This window comes from Ursus americanus, chromosome 6 (genome assembly GCF_024610735.1).
Source record: "Ursus americanus isolate L20-20 chromosome 6, mUrsAme1.1.p, whole genome shotgun sequence".
In the NCBI taxonomy this organism is placed as follows: Eukaryota; Metazoa; Chordata; class Mammalia; order Carnivora; family Ursidae; genus Ursus; species Ursus americanus.
The window spans coordinates 56,307,494-56,325,131 of NC_142132.1; the positions used below are offsets into that span (position 1 = coordinate 56,307,494).

A 17,638-nucleotide genomic window follows, 5' to 3' on the forward strand; every position below is an offset into this window, starting at 1 on the left:
TAGTTACTGAAATTTACTGAAGTTTAAATTTTTTGAATCTTACTAAGCATCTGTTTTGTGTCCAGGACAACGTAGACACTGTGCATTAGTAGTGTATGTCTTTAACAGCTTTTAACTCTGTGGGTAAGATTCTGAGAACTTAACTAGCCAAGAGAGGTTTTTCTGTAGTCATGTTGACATTGTGATGATTGCATTGTGACATTTATATCACTGTATTGATTCATCTTGGAAGCATTATTTGGTAATATAAAGTTGGGAGCGTGGGTTTACCTAATTTACAATACCTCTTCAGGATTGCCTTATTGTCCAGGGTACACTTACAGACTAGAAAAATGAAAAAGGCATAAACTTTGTCTTTGAAAAATTTGGAGCCTGGGTTGGGAGTTAAGACATACATAAATGAAATAGTTGGAGAGGATTGAAGGTTGACATGATATGATACGTCCCTTGAAACTGGGAAATTTAAATGATGGGAAATGTCATTATGGGGTAGATTAAAGATTCCTGGGAGAAAGTGAAGTCTTAATTTTAATTCAGCCACCAATCACATAAATAGCCAGAAAATAAATCTGGAGCTAAAATAGTTTAGTTTTAAAGAAAAGGAGCCTGATCTTGAGAAAAGCTTTTTACTGGAAGTCCAGGTTCAATGACACATTGAAGTATATCTGAGTTACAGAGGTAGGAGAAAGTAAAAGTTCAAAAGGAGGTAGTTGCTCTGAGAGGGACTTTTCTTTTAACCTCAGTTTTGATTTAAGGTGTTTGAGTGGAAACTTTTAATGTTTTTAACTAAAATTATTTCCCTTGGAAATAATTCTTTAATGATTTAAATGTATTCCTCAACTTTTTTTTTTTTTTTTTTGGTTTGTGAGTTTGAGAACTGAATTAGAAGGTAAGGAGTTCTTATTTAATTGGTTTTAAAGTTTTCTGTTAATTGAGTGAGTCTGATTGAATTTCTAGAACCATGTAATAAACATAATTCATTTCATCAGAGCTTTAAACTGACAGCATACAGAAAGGAGGGAGCTAGGAATTGTTTCCTTGTAGATAATGGCTTTATAAGCATACTAAATATTCTATAAGGAGTGAAAGAAAAACAAGTGGCTTCATTCATTAAGGATAAGCTATTCTTGAGAATTATCATAACCTACTGGAGGACTCAGTCTTACAGTGTAGTAAATAGATTCAGCCTGTGGCCTATTGGGAGAGGTTTCCATTCTGAAAATTTTAGGAACCACATAGGAAAGGTTCACTGATACCTTTTATTATACACCAAGAGTACAGATTGTGTCCATGTTCATCTCCGTTCTCTTGCATATGTATGCCCCTTGCTATCACTACTAGCTCTTTCTGATTATTTCCAGAGGAGTGAATATCTATTTTACTTTCCTGTATGTATTTTTCCTTCATAAGAATTTTTCAGAACTCTTTTTTTAGCCAGTGGCTCTTAGTTTCTTAATTCATAGCTAACAGCTAAATATATTTGATCTTTAATATGCTAGACCAGTCCACCTAAGTAAACTGTTCTATTTTTATATTTCTTTCCTTCCAAGTTCACTTCTGAAGATTTTAAGATAATGTATAGGAAGTATACTTTTTTTTTAACAAGATCATTTATTCACTGTATATTCAATCATAGGTATTATTTGGTAACCATGGTCCTAATGTTTTGCACATCTGTTTCCATTTATTTCATTTAGAAATAGTACTAAATGCTTTATGACCATAAATTTTTAAAATAATGTGATATAGTCTTCTTAAAAATGATTGATAGCTTTTCGTGGTTTACAGAGTTCTTTCAGTTAGATTATCTCATTTAATCCTCACAACAGGCTTGTACGGTAGCTAGGGCAGGTGTTATAGTCCCCATTTTACAAATGAGGAAAACTGAAGTAAAATGAGATTAAAAGACTAACAATTAGTAGGCCAGCAAATGTTAAGGGAGCACTCTAAATCCTGTGGTTTTACCTTTATCCCATGAAGGTTTTCCCCTGCCATATATAGAAGATAAAAGAATGTTAATTCATCTAGGAGGAAACTAGTTTCCATCAGTATTTTAGTGTAATTCTGAGGGTTAAAAAATAACAACTTAAAATTTTACTTTTATAACCGATGTTATACAGTGAAGATGTATTTTATTATCTCCTCCCTTCTGATGCGTAAATTCAGAAGGAAATCATTTTAGGAACTGTGTAAGAAGATTGAGAGTCCTATTTTCAAGATGTAATATCATGCCAACATAAACTAAAAATTCAAATACATGTATTTCATTAACTGAACTGAAGACTAACTTGATTAGCAAAGTCAGCAGCAGATAAAGTTTTCAGTAGTGTGATAAAATTTGTTGTAGCTTATGCTGAACTCTTCTATAGAAGTTGTAAAGATTATGAGCATTGATTCTTTTTCCTATGTCCCAAAATGGTGATTTCTGCTTTTGGGTCAGTCCAGTGAAAGCATTTTGGTCACATAGCAGTAATTACTTGCTTGCCTTTTTGCTACATCATTTTCTGACTTGCTCTCTTTGTTCATAAAACACAAATATATAAATGAACTCTTTAAAATATAGTTGAAATTTAAAAAGTAATATAGGAAAACAAATGTATAAATATGTGAAATAAAACTGTTCACTTAAGAGAAGATTAAAATTACCAAATTATCCCACGTTTCTTATTGAACCAAAGCATATAATACCAAAGAAGCTTATTATGTTTTATAACTCCTAGTTTTCATGATACCTTCTAAGGATGAGAAAGATGTGGATGATATGAAGACTTGAAAAAAGTAATTACTTGGGTCAGGAATGGAGGCTTGCTTTGGACACTTTTCTTTGAGGAAGGTTAGTGCCCAAGAATCACATGTCAAGGGTAGGGAAAAAAAATCATAATGCAAACAGATGACTACTGTTAGAGAGATGTATAATAATACTTTACTTTGTGTAGGACCCTACATCTGAGGAATTTCAAGAGCATTACACAATAACTCATGGTTCCTTTCAAAATGCTTGTGACACAATTTGCAAGAATTATCCTCATCTTAGGGGATAAATTTACGGAGAAATGGCAGCACAAGTTGGTAAGTAACTTGTCAAAACAGCAGGTGACTGGTGAACATCTATAAATTGAATCTGAAAATTTAAGTCTACCAGTCTCCTACCTTATTCACTAAATTGTTCTTATGTTTAGAATTATTTACAGTAATATCTTCTATTTGAGGCAGATCAATACTAATTTGTTTCTTTGCCATTTTACGTGATGGCCTACTGAAATAAATCATTATTTTACCAAGATGCTTGCATTGTGTTACCACTTTGGTACTTCATTATAACCTTGTATGGTATGAGGAATATTTAAACAAACAACTATGGTAACACCCAGTCTTCTCTCTTTCTTCTGTTATATATCGTATTCTATTTCCCTTCGTTGTCTAATGCTTTGCTGTGCTGTACTATCCAAGATCCATAGTAACTGCCAGGTGCGATTGATTTGGTGTCAACATTGGAACTTAGATTAGTTATATTGTATTAAGTCGGCCATGTAGCTCTTTGTAGGATGCATTGGTTTGATAAATGCTTTTGAAAACCTTTAATCCACAAAGAGACAAAAATAGAAGTAGACGCCTAATCTGAGCAGTCTAACAAATAGAGCCTTCTTTAGAAGATTTAGAACCAATGATTTTTTTTGTTTGTGGTTGGTATATTGGTGTTTTTTATCTGATTGGTAGTGAATTACTTACTTTCGTTGAAAGAATAGGAGTATGGTAGATTTCAGTTTCCCGGTTTGGGGAGTTACAAGGAATCCTTGTTGCAGGTGAAAGCTTAGGTGGTTTAGTTTCCATCATCTCCTTAGTGAGTGTTCTTAGGGATCTGTGTTCCCAATATATCATACAAGTGTGTAGTACTACTAAAGCTCATTTCTTACAGACCCCATGTACTTTTAAAATTGCTTTGAAGAAATAAGTCCCACTTCATAGATACTTCGTTTTCCTAGGCTAGAAAGCATATCAGGTACTTGGGTATAGGTAAGGTACAGGTACATACATAGTAAAGAAAACCTAATAGAGGACGTGTATTCATATATTGTTACAAGGGCTTTTTTGTGCTAGGATTGTGTTAGTGAGTAGAGAAGTGGGAAGCACTAATGAAGAAACCATATCAAAGGGCCCATGATTTATCTCCTTTCAGCTTCTATGGATTTTTTTCATGGGGATGGAATTAAGAGGACAGTATTATTTATTAAGATATATAATTATGTTAATGAGTTGTGATAGTTACTTTACATGCAAGAAGAACATGCTGTGTATAAATGTGTTTTTTGGAATTATTGTTATTAAGGGAAGTTTCTTGAATATTGGTGGCTCAGTCTTCACACCATAATATTTTATTTGCATGGAATTATTCTTTTTTCTTCAGTTCCAGGATGGCAGAATTTTAGTTTAGCATTTTTTGGCCTTATAGAAAAAGTTCTAGAGTCCTTTAATGTGTTTTTGACATTATTTAAAAATATCCTAATTTTTTTTTATTGATGTCTGAGCTTAGTTTCATTTTTTTTCCTTTGCTAAGTGTCTTGCTATTCTGAAATAAACTAAATACAAAATAAACGAAATAAACTAAAACATTTTTAGTTCATAGTTTTTTTTCTAATTATAAAAGTATTTCATGTTCTTGGTAGAGAATTTGAAAAATACGGGCAAGTAAAAATTAACCATAATACTGTCATGTGTAAATAAATACTATTGTAATTTAACACTTGTTCTGTATTCATATGTTTGTGATCACAGACTGAGAGTATGTTCTTGTATCTCAGTTTTTTGTTTCAGTAATAAATGATAATAAGTATTTCCCCATGTTTTAAAACATTTATTTTAAATAATCTTCATCACTTCATCATTTAAACGTACCAAAATTTGTGTTTTTCTATTTTTTTGAATTTATTTCCAGATTTTTGTTATAAATTATGATACCATGTATGTATATATCAGTTTAGTCTTTATTTGCATCTCTGGTAATTTCTTTAGGAAAAAGAATATCTTTAATTTTAGCAAATCTAGAAGAAACGGTAACTGAATTTATTTAAACAAAATTAAGCATAGTTGTGCCTCACCCTACAAAGTTGATAAACTAAGAAAATATTTGTAAATGAAAGTTTTAAAAATGTATTCATTTGACAAACTTCTGAGTATAATGTGATGAATATCATTTAAAGATCCGGAAGAAAAAAAAAAGATACAGAAAGAAATATAAAACAAGTGCAAAAATAAATAGAAATGCATATAAAATGTGCTTGCTAAGTGTTATAAGATGCATAAACAGATTACCGTGTACAGAGGAATATTGTAACCATTTGGAATAGAGCGGATTGTAGGTGAGTTTCTATAGGGAAGATAGTATGTGAACTGAAAGGATACGTAGTATTTCAAGGAGGAAAGAATGAAGAGCAGTGCTTATAGGTAAAGCAGCTCAAATGACAATAGGCGAATTGGAGGCCTATTAAGGGAATAGTAGTCCAGTTAACTAAAATGTCTGAGAATGTGAGCAAGAAGGTTAGAAAGGTAAAATTGAGCTCAGATTGTATAATTAATCAAACTAGGAAGCTTGAATTTAAGTTTGTGAATATCCACTGATAGTTTCTAATGAGAATTATCAGGTTTTTATAAATGAGGGGAGAGAATTTAGAGGTAAAGAAATTAGTTAGGCTGTAATGATGGCCCTTTAATAAAGGGAGCAGTTAGATCAAGAAGAGATTAGGGAGACAGAAAGAACTTACAGGCTTTCGTAACCAGTTACTTTGGTTACAGTAAGGTAAAGGAGGGAGCCAGGTGTGATCCAAGGTTGAATTAGTAATTAATAGAAATGTGGACTCCAGGAAGAGGAGGAATGTTAGTTGTCTTATTTTAGGAGGAGGGAAGAGAGATGGTGAGGTGAATTCTGTTTTGAACTTCATAACAATATTCAGTGATCAATAAGAAATTCAGTACTGTCAGTGGGGGGAAGGATCAGTGCTAAAGGCATGAAATGTTTTATTTCCAGTTTTTTTCCCTCTTCAGTACAAAGTAGGCTAACATTTCAACTGTAAATTTCTCCCTGATTCCAGCCTATTTACTTGAGTAATTAACAATCTGTTAACAATAGTCAATTTTGTGTTTTGTGGGGACTATTTAAAGTACCTGGTGATGTAACACCTTTCTAAAATTGAAACATTTATTTGCCAGGTACCATCTGATAGCCCACTCATTTTAATTTTATTAGTACGTTCATTTGCTTATTTTTGCTTAACTGACACAAACTTGTTAGTTAATTATGCCTTACTTTATGACTTACTTCCAGGTTTTACTGGAAACAAAGTGTTTGAAGTTACAAGATGCAATCACTAGAAGTTACTTTTGATTCCACTGAGAGCTGAAGTAATTGTTACTATGTATTCTATATGTGGTGGCATGTAGGCAAGAGCCCCTAGGAAATGTGTCCTCAGATACGCTGTTGCTTCTGTGAAAGGGAAATGGGAATGGGAAAGGAACAGCATAAGGCTATAAGAGGAGCAGAATTAGGAGCATCTGAAAACAATTGGACGAAAGTTTAGCTGCTTTACCTGTAAGTTATTTGAAGAAGCTTTTAATTTTTTTTAAGTATGGCATGATGAAAGTAAAGTAGAGCTTAGATTGCCTCCCACAGTTGGTCCCAAGTATTTATTAATTAGCGCGTGTAGGGGCACCTAGGTGGCTCAGTTGTTAAGCATCTGCCTTCGGCTCAGGGCCTGATCCCAGGGTCTTGGGATCAAGCCCCGCATCGGGCTCCCTGCTCCATGGGGAGCTTGCTTCTTCCTCTCCCACTCCCCCTGCTTGTGTTCCCTCTCTCGCTGGCTGTTTCTTCTCTCTCTGTCAAATAAATAAATAAATCTTTAAAAAAAATTAGTGCATGTATACTCTCTGATTTTTGATCCAGGTATTGCTTACCTATAGATTTCATAACTAGGCATTCTAACAGAAATGGACGTAATGGACCTAAACTTATCTTCTGAAGGGTAATTAGGTAAAAGCCCGACAGTTTGATGTTACCTCTGTCTGAACATAAATTTATTTCTACACTGCGTTGGGGAGTTGAGTAAGCCTCTGCAACTGGAAGTACAGAGGAAAGGGAACACATTAGAAGTTTGGTATGACAATGTAAAGGGAGAAGAAGGATACAGACCTCCTAATTGAAGAGAGATTTAACAAGAAAAATTATTGGTAATATATTATTTAGATACTGGAATGCTGATATTTAAAAATAATAATGGTAACCACCATTATGTTCCAGGCACTGAGCTAAATCCTTTATACATTATCCCAGAATCATAAAACTACCCTGTAAAGTACATATTAGCTCAGTCTTGCTTGTGAGGGATATAACTTCCAAGAGGCTAAAATCTTGCCCCACATCAAAATTAAAATGTAATGGAAACAAGAACGAATTAGATGTTAACAATGAAAGACACCATTTATAATAGCAAGAGAAAGATAAAATGACCCATGAATAACCTAAGAAATGTTCAAGATCTATATGAAGAAGACTTGAAAGTACTTCTGAGGGACACAAAAATTTTAGACAAACGGAAACCGTGTTTGTTAAGTAGGAATATTAATCTAAGCAGATCTGTCAGTTTTGTCTAAAATTAATTTGTTAACTTAAGGTGATCCTAATAAAAATACCAAGTGGTTTTTTTTTTTGAAGGAACTAGATTAAATGGATTCTCTAGTTCTTATAGAAAGATAAAGAAGCCAGGAAAACTCTGAAAAATAAGAGCAGAAATATGTAACATTTTATTTCATTTTTTAAAAATATTTTTAAAAATATTTATTTGAGAAAGAGAGAGAGCAGGAGAGTGGGGTGAGGGGCAGAGGGAGAAGCAGATTCCCTGCTGAGCAGGGAGCCTGATGCAGGGCTTGATCCTGGGACTCAGATCATGGCCTGAGCCAAACAAAGGCAGATCCTTAACTGACTAAGGCACCCAGGCACCCCAATATGTAAAATATTTTAATTTTAAAGTCTTAATAGTTAAAGCTGCCTCACAAATAAACATATTAAACAGAATATAAAGCCCAGACATAGACCTAAATCACCTCAAATCAATGGGGGAGAATTCAGGTGGGACTGTTAATAAATGATCTTGGAATGAGTAGGACTATCATCTAAGGAACAAAAAAGATTGGATTACTGCCTCACGCCATGTATATATTTGAGTAAATTCCAAATGAATCAAATATTTATTTGGGATTTTGTTTTGTTTTTTTAAGATTTTATTTATTTATTTGAGAGAGCATGAGCATAAGCAGGGGGGAGGGGCAGAGGGAGAAGCAGACTCCCCACTGAGCAGGGAGCCCTATGATGCCGACGGGGCTCGATCCCAGGACCCTGGGACCATGACCTGAGCTGAAGGCAGACGGTTAATAGACTGAGCCATGCAGGTGCCCCTGAATCAAATATTTAAATGTAAAGACTGTAATGATAAATGTGCTGAAAGAAAACATGGACAAATTTGTTTATTATTTTGGAATCAGGAAAGCCTTTCTTTTCTTTTTTTCTTTTTTTTAAAGATTTTATTTATTTATGTGACAGACAGCCAGCGAGAGAGGGAACACAGCAGGGGAGTGGGAGAGGAAGAAGCAGGCTCCCAGCGGAGGAGCCTGATGTGGGGCTCGATCCCGGAACGCCAGGATCACGCCCTGAGCCGAAGGCAGATGCTTAACAACTGCGCTACCCAGGCGCCCCAGGAAAGCCTTTCTGACTGAATTGTGAAGAGGCATAGAAAAGTAAACTACATGAAAAAAAATTTGTTCAGTAGAAGTCACTGTGAACAAGTTACAAGGCAAATGGGAAAATATTTGACTCAATCAGAATGCTAATTTTCCATATATAAAGCACTCCTAGAGATTGACAAGACGAAAACAGTCCAGTAGCAACATGGTGGCAGGATATGAACAAGCAGTTCACAAAAAGGGAAATACAAATGACTCTTAAATGAATACTCTTCCACTTCATTCATATTAAGAGAAATGCAAAAGACTACACTGAGGTACCATTTTTTTTACATAACAGGTTAGCAAATACCGTTAACTTTGGTAGTAGAATAGTGCTTTCAACCCCAAACCAGAGTTTCACTTTCCGAGGTTTTAGATACCCACGGTCATCTGCAGGTCCAGAAGCAGGTAGTCCTTCTGATGTTTTCAGGAGGTCAGTAGTCATCTAATGCTGTGTCACAGTGCCTACATCATTCACCTCACTTCATCTCATCAGTAGGCATTTTATCATCTTACATCTTCACGGAAGGGTGAGTACATTACAATAAGATGTTTTGAGAGAGGGTGAGACCACATAACTTTTATGAGAGTATGTTATAATTATTTTATTGTTAATCTCTTTACTGTGCCTAATTTATGAATTAAACATTATCCTATGTATATATGGAGAAAACAGTATATACAGTATTCATTACTATCCACGGTTTCAAAATGGAATCCACTGGGCCTCAGGATACATCCCTTGGGAATAAGGGGAGGGGACTGCTATATCCTCTATGGTGAGGCTGTCCGTAAACAAGTGTTCATAGTAGGTTGTTAGTGTAAATTGGTAAACACTAGGAGGGTATTTTGCAAACATGTTAGAATTGCAAATGTACATATCCTTTCTTCAAGAAGCACAAGAATATAGCTCTTGCTCTTATAGCTCCATTTGTACTCATACAAAATGACTCATTGACATATTACTGCAACATTGTTTATAATTGCAAAATATTAGAAACAACCTTGTAATTGTCTGGTGGGAACTGGTAAAATAAATTGTCATCTGTTCAATGTGATGTAATACTATGTAATTGAGAAAAGATTAAAGGAGTTTTTTGTGTACTGATATGTAAACATCTCTAAGATAAATCATTAAAACGAGCAAGGTATAGAACATTTTATAGAAAGCTATGTTTTAGGTAAAATAAGAAAAAATATATATTTGTATTTGCTTATAGATCAAAAAAACCCTGGAGGGATACATACATCTAATAATAAGGGATGAGAACTAGGTTGTAGAGAATAATGGATGGTAGACCTAGATTTTTACTGCATACCTTTTTTTTTTTTTTAAATAATGTAAATACACTATCTGTATTATTTTTAAATAGGCTCTGGAATTAGAGTGCTTGGATACAGATTCTGTTATTTCTTAGCTGTGTTATCTTGGGCACATTGCTTGGCCTTTCTGTGCCTAAGTATTTCTGTTAGGATAATCATGCCACATTCCTAAGGTGGTTGTAGTGATTAAATGAGATAACACATAAAGTAAAAAGAACAGTGCCTGGCATGTGTTGAGTGTTCTAAATGTTTCTTAAAAGAAAACTGCCATTAATATTAGAGTGGGAATTTAATTTTAGGTCTGCCTTACACTGAAGTGGGGTATATGTTGTTTACATAATTTGCCTTTAAATAGACAATGCACATCTTTTCATTTAAACTGAACTTCAGGCATTTATTCCACAAACGTGTCTTCCTACTATGTCCCAGATACTGCATTAAGCATGAAAATACTTCTGTCTTCTATTACCTTGTTGGAGCTCATATTATGACAGATTTTCAAAAGTATGCCAAAATTTCAAAAAATATATTGTGATGTTTAGAGGTAATGCTGTATTGGAGCAAGATATAAAATGAATTGGAATCCTTTACCATCAGACTTCAGAGATGTAATGGATACAGAAAAATAAAAGAATTAAAGGTCCCTTTTTATTTCCTCTAAGAAGCACAAAAATATTAGAAGTTAGATTTATCATTTATTTTCAAAAGTTTACTCAGTGAAGATGTCTTAGTCCATTCAGACTGCTGTAACAAAATTAGTATAGCCTGGGTGACTTAAATAACAGATGCATATTTCTCATGGTTCTTTAGGCTGGGGAGTCCAAGATCAAGGTGCTAGCAGATCTGGTGTCTGGTAAAGACCTACTTCTTAGTTCATAGAGGGCCATTGTCTCACTGTGTCTTCACGTGGCATGAGGGAGCTCTCTGGGAAAGGGCACTAATCTCATTAATGAGGGCACCACCTTCATGACCTAATCACCTACCAAAATCCCTACCTCCTAATACCATCACATTGGGGGTTAGGATTTCAGTATATGAAGTTTAGGGAGATACAAACATTCAGTGTATAACAGAGGTATAGTTTGTGTACTTATATTTTGAGAAACATAGACACTTGAATGAATTCTGGTTATTCACACTTTTAAATTCTCCTCCTCCTAGAATGGTAGGCTGACGTTTAAAATAAAGGCATTTGGTTACACCTTTCTATTCTTACTTTGCATTTGTAGTTATTTTAACACCACTGTGCCTAAATTTATTTGCATAGTATATAAAGATGCTGTTAATAAACGGCATCCACTGTTTATATGGTGTTTCACTATAGAAAAGAGAAAATCAAGAAAGACAAATACACATATTTCTGAAATTACAAAACATAAAATGTGAAGAAAAAGGAACATTTTAAATGGAAACAGTTGTACTGTAAGTTAGCTATCTCCATCTCTCCAGAACAAAGTGCAAAAGCAACTCTTTCTTGTTTATTAATGTTTCTTGAACTCACTTAGGTTCAAACCTTAGATTCACCTTAGGGTCTGCTTCCTAGCCCATAACACCGACATTGACTCAGTTGCCAAATCTTACTGATTGTTTTTTAGTAACTCTCCTGTCTTTCATTTTTTTTTTTTTTTGTGAGTTTCTAAATATTTGATGTTGAGCTATTTAAACTCTCAGGCCCTTATATTCCTCCTATCTCAAGCTAAAATTCTTTGTTTTCATTCTAGTTAGACTGTTACTGTCTATGCAGAAATTGTTGCAGTAGCTTTCCTACTGATCTCCCTGCTCTGGTTCATCCTTCTTGTAATTCTGGGTTATTCTTTCTGTGGCATATTTCTGTTTCTGTGCAGCTGAAGGACTGTGCTACATCTCCATGATCACTCTTGTGAGAACTCAAGTCAAATATTTTGTGCAGTATCAAGCACAGTTACCTGGCATTCAGTAAATTAATAAGTTCCATTTCTGTCTTCCTACTGTACAGAATTATTTGGGTAAAAATCTTCCCTACCATGTCAGTTCCTGAAGGGTAGAAACCTTTATATATCTCTATCACTGTAGTGACAACACTGGTACACACAGAGGGGACCCAGGAGTTTGTTGAATAAACACATGATCAGTGTATTTTATTGAATGTACCATAGGAAGAAAAGAAAATATAGACTTTCTTTTTTTTTTAAAGATTTTATTTATTTAACAGAGTACAAGCAAGGGGAGCAGCAGAGGGAGAGGGAGAAGCAGGCTCCCCACTGAGCAGGGAGCCCAATGCGGGGCTCCATCCCAGGACCCTGGGATCATGACCTGAGCTGAAGGCAGACGTTTAACCGACTGAGCCACCCAGGCACCCCGAAAATTATAGACTCTTAATGAACTTGATGGCCATCAGTGATGTTATAACTAAAATTGTAAAATTTTAAATTGTAAGAATGTACATGTTGGGTATAGTATGGTAAAGTCAGTGTGGCCATAAGAGGAAACAAGAATGAGGTTGGAAGAAGTTTATTATATTCAGGTCCCAGAGAGAGGGAGTCACGTGCCACACAGCCATAGGGGAAAACACTAGGTAGTGATGAGGCAGAAAACAAGAGCACAGGGGAGATCTTAGACCATGGCCTTCACTGGGGTTTCCTTGGGAAAGGCATCCTGGCAGAATAAACAGTTTGGGTTGGCTAATTTGGTTAATTCTTCCTGACTTTGGGCTGTAGGGTTGGTTTTTAAGTTTCCTGGTACCTTGCCCTGGGGTGATTCAGGGTAAGGGAAATATTGGCTTGGTATGTGAGAGTTAGATAAGGAGATACAGACTGGTTGGTATGCATATGAAAGGCATGCTTGTTGGCAGTTGTTATCTTTAGGAATTAGCTAGCCCTGGGAAGGGCCATTTCTTCTAAGGTCTGTAAGCCTCCTGCTCCCCAAATGTCAGCCTCAAGAATACAGAAAACAAGAAAATATAGTTAGTGAAATTGGCCCTTCTATGAATGGATGTCAAATATACAAAGAATCTAAGAAAACAGTAAAAACTCTGGTAGTATATTCTGAGGGTTCATTCTTGCTTGTCTTAAAAAGAAAGCAAAGGAACTATTTGATTGATACTATATTTATGTTGGGGTCTTTATATATTAACTCCTTTTCTCTTCAAAGCATTTAATTTTAGTGGTTCCCAGACATCCAGAAAGGACTTTTCCTTTTTCTCTTTTTTAAAGATTTTATTTATTTATTTATTTATTTATTTATTTATTTATTTATTTATTTATTTATTGCAGGTGGGGGAGGGAGGGGCAGAGGGAGAGGGAGAGAGAATCTCAAGCTGACTGCAGGCTGAGCACTGAGCCCACCATGGGCTTGATCTCACAACCCTGAGACCATGACCTGAGCCAAAATCAAGAGTTGGACACTCAACCGGCTAATCCACCCAGGTGCCCCCAGAAAGGATTTTTCTAAAGAAAAAATGTTATAAAGCCCTAAATACAAAATTTTAAATATTTTGAAAATAAATTATTGAAACATAACTTTGTTATTTAAATAGTAACAAAAGGATGGCAGTTCAATAAATAGAGAAATGTTTATATCTTAGTGCCTTTATCTGTAAAGTAGGGATGATGGTACACCTGTCTCATGGTGTTATGAGGATTAAATGAGATTAAATAAAGTGCTTAACACAGTGCCAGGCACATAATAAACTCTTTATGTATGCTAACTGTACAGCTGTATGTAATAGAATGCATAGAAGGGGTACAAACTTGTAAACATCTGTTGTAAAGAATTTTGTAATTTAATTAGTTCTGTCTCCATAAGAACATTGTTTTATTGTGAGTTATCAACTAAGACATGTAAATTACTTCATGTTAACTTTAGATTTTTATCAGGGAACTCATTAAAATGTTTTGGTGACTACCAGTTATACCATTCCAAATTCCTGTTGGTGGTAATTTTAGAGAATAAACATTTTCATTTAATTTTTGTTTTAGTTTTTATTTAGTTCAGATATTTAGTTTTATTCATTTGTTTTATTATCATTATGTGCATTATATTACAGATCCTTTAAAAAGTGTCAATAAATAGTAATTTCACCTTAGGAATAGAGAAGTATATGCCTTGAGTGAAGTAGCCTTTTGGTTATTATCTCTGTAACAAAATTTGCACTACGGTTATTAAAAGGGGGGAAAAAGCACTCTGAATTACTTATTGGTGCCATTCACTAATCCCAAGTAATTAATGTCTTCATCTTTAAAAAGTCAAAATCATAAAATGCATCAACTACACATATAATTCTTTAAACAATTAAAGAACAATAAAAAGAAAAAGCCACTTGTAGATAACCAGTATTGACAATTTCATATTTATTTTTTCAGTATTTTCTCTGCATATATATTGGGGCTGTGTGTGACATATTTTTAAAGAAGAATGAGGTTATACTGTACTTTTTAAATTTCCTATTGTGGTATTGTGTAAACTTCACATTTTTAGAGGTGGATTTTAAGTGCATTTTCCATTGCTCTAGTTGAGTAATTTGGAGAGAAGGGGAAAGGAAACATTTATAGCAAATAATGAGGCATGGTAGGACAGGATTTTTGAAATTGAAGCTCTGGCAGGATTAAACTTTTAGTAAGGAGTTGAAATGGTATTTTTTAAAATTAGCTACTTAACAAAGTTTATTCTTTGAGACTTCAGTTTTTTAATTGTTACCAAATTGCTGTGCTTGTTGCTATTCATAACAGTATTGTTTTTTAGACCTTGATAAACTTGAACATCAGCAAAGATTTTTGTTCTCTGTATAAAACATTGATAATTGTTCAGCCTTTGTTGGAATTCATTTTATTAAAAATAGCGTAGATCTTCATTTAACTTGTTGACCACATTAAGAGTTAAGATTAATTGTGGACTGGGATCATGGTTGGTAATTATACTTTTATACCAGCTGGTCCCTGATTTATGTATGAATTATGTGGGGCTCTCTCCTAGCTTCTGTTGATTTGCTGTCAGTCTTAGGCATTCCTTCACTTGGTATTCTCGCTGTGTGACTGTGACCAAAATTCCCCTTTTGAGCATTGGAGGCCTACCTACTCCCATATGACCTCATCTTAACTAATTATATCCTCAGTGACCCTGTTTCCAAGTAAGGTTGCATTCTGAGGTGCTGAGGATTAACACTTGAACATACACATTTTGGGAGAACACAAATCATCCTGTAACAGGATTTTGAGATCTGTAGGTGAAAGAGGATACAGAGTAACATGATAATGTTTGTGTTTTCCTTCAAATTAACTGTTTTAGAATTTTGAATATGAAGCAGCTTTTAAGAGATGCTAGTTGTGAATATGTTACTGATGGTGTTTCTGTAGTATGTATTACCCTCAGATCCAGAAGGCAATACATACTTTTTTTTTTTTTTGAGAAGACAATGCATTCTTTACTGTTAGTATTTTTTATTTATAAGATTCTCAGTATATTATTGATTATATCCTTTTTTAAACATTCATTTATTTGAGAGCGAAAGCGTGCACATGCGAGTGGGGGGGGGGCAGAAGGAGAGAATCTTCAAGCAGACTCTCTGCTGAGCCAGCCAGCCACCCCTTGATGATTATATCTTAGCATCAGGTTAAAACTCTGGTTAGCAAAAAGACTACTAAGAGACCGTCTTGTGTATTTTGTGATTGGTTGTCTAAGAAGAAGTATGTGTACTGTTATTAAATCAACCTAGGTCATAGTTAATACTCGGGGCATTTTATGGTCATTCTTGGACACACATATGCAGAGTTGAATCATAGTTGAGTCTCCTGATTGTGCACACTCCCAGCTGAGGTTCAGCAAAACAGTGCTCTTCTTTCTTGTTTCAGCTCTCATACTGTAAACAAGTATCCTTTTTGCATTATATTTAGTCCCACATATTTTACATTTTTGTACTTCTGTTGGTGCTGTTTAAAATGGCCTCTGAGTGTAGTACTGAAGAGCTATCTGGTGTTCTAAGCACAAGAAGGCTGTGATATGACCTGCTAGATAATGCATTGAAGCATGAGTTATAGTGCTGTTGGCTGTGAATTCAACATTAGTGAATCAACAATATATATTAGTTATGAGATGTCGTTAAGCAGAAACACACATTAAACAAGATTGTGTGTTGATCAGTTCATGAAAATGTGATCAGAGGCTTGTAGGAGCCTAACGCTGTATTTTCCCTGGAGGTAGTGTTTCAGTATTTGCTAAATAAGTATTTGTGGTGACTTTATAAACATAACTGTTGGCCAATAATGAGAATTGATTGTATTCTCAAGTAGACTAAAATAAACAGACTAAAATTGTAAGTAGAACAATGATGAGGTTTCCTAGAAGGGTGGTGCCATGAAATCATCAACATTTAACATCCATTTTCTTCATACATTGTGCAGAGTTTTGTACTAGCTTTTAAGAAAATAAAAGACGGAGTTACCATCTTTGTAGCTTTTATTTCTCTTTTTGTAGCTTTGTTGAGTACAAATGCAAAATTGAGAATGCAAGATTTTTCATTTCTATCCATAATGACCAAATTGACAGAGGAAGGTGTTTCACAATTACTAGACAAATCACAAGGTGAATGTAGATCATCACCGTATGATGATGTGAAATTGATCATTTAAGTGAACTCTTAAACAGTGAGTCTGGAGATGATATTCTACATGAACTCTTTTCACAAATTCAAGAATTGATGAATATATTTCTTAGGTCCCAAAGGAAATAGGGTGTTTTTATCCAGTTAGTTATTCAATAGGAAGGGTTTTATCATGTAATATTTTGCAGCAAGAACCTGGATCTGTCCTATATAGCTAAAAGGATGTGCAGCAGCATTCTTCTTCTACAATATTTCTGCAACAAAATTTATCTGATGCAGTTTGTTTATGAACAAATGTTCACATCAGATATACATCCAGAGGTAATTGGGAGGAAATAGATGATGTTGAAAAGCTGTCATTAGGTTGAATATTCTAATTGGCTTTTATAAGTCTAAAAGTGACTGTATTTACGTATGTGGAGTAAAGACGATGGCCTTTTCCTCCTTACTAAAATGTTGTACCATTCATTTTCAAAAATAATGCATTCTAACAATGTAAGTATAAGAACAACCGGAAGTAATGATGACCTAGGACTTAATTGACTTGTATTTAGAATATATCTGCTATCAGTATTTACGAGATAGATACGTTATCTTTTCTGTTTTTGCTCCTGTGTGTGAATAATGTATTTTTTTTCTTTCTCAAGGCAGTTTCCACCACTTGTTTTCTTTGCCCTTTGGTGCCTCCTGAAACTAAATGTTCTTGTGAGCCATAAATACTGATATGAACAGTGTTACTTTTCTCAAACTTTTTATGTGAGCATTTGAAGCATAAAAAAGGTGGAAGGAATAACACAATGACCAACAGTTAACACTTACCACGTATTTTATCTGTTTGATATTTTTTTAAAGAGATAACTTATTTTCTGAACTACAGTTGACTGTAATGATCAGGTGCCATTATTAAAACTTTAGCACCAAGTTTAGCATCATACGTTCATAATTCCAACATTTTCTTGTAGCCTCTCTTTA

At 34.5% G+C, this 17,638-nt stretch overlaps 1 protein-coding gene across 6 annotated transcripts in view; it reads left to right on the top strand.

Annotated features, from left to right (window-relative positions):
* Positions 1-17,638, top strand: part of HERC4 (HECT and RLD domain containing E3 ubiquitin protein ligase 4) — a 129,858-nt gene that overhangs the window by 4,225 nt on the left and 107,995 nt on the right. The window contains exons 1-2 of one of the 6 annotated variants that reach the window (XM_087863073.1): positions 2,733-2,833; positions 2,937-3,069. The exons of 4 other annotated variants lie outside the window; for them this stretch is intronic. In XM_087863073.1, coding sequence (XP_087719199.1) covers positions 3,054-3,069 — 16 coding nt within the window. In that variant the 5' untranslated portion in view covers positions 2,733-2,833; positions 2,937-3,053. Of the gene's footprint in view, positions 1-2,732; positions 2,834-2,936; positions 3,070-17,638 lie in introns of those variants that run through there. One more of the 6 variants, XM_045783299.2, reaches the window with a different exon arrangement.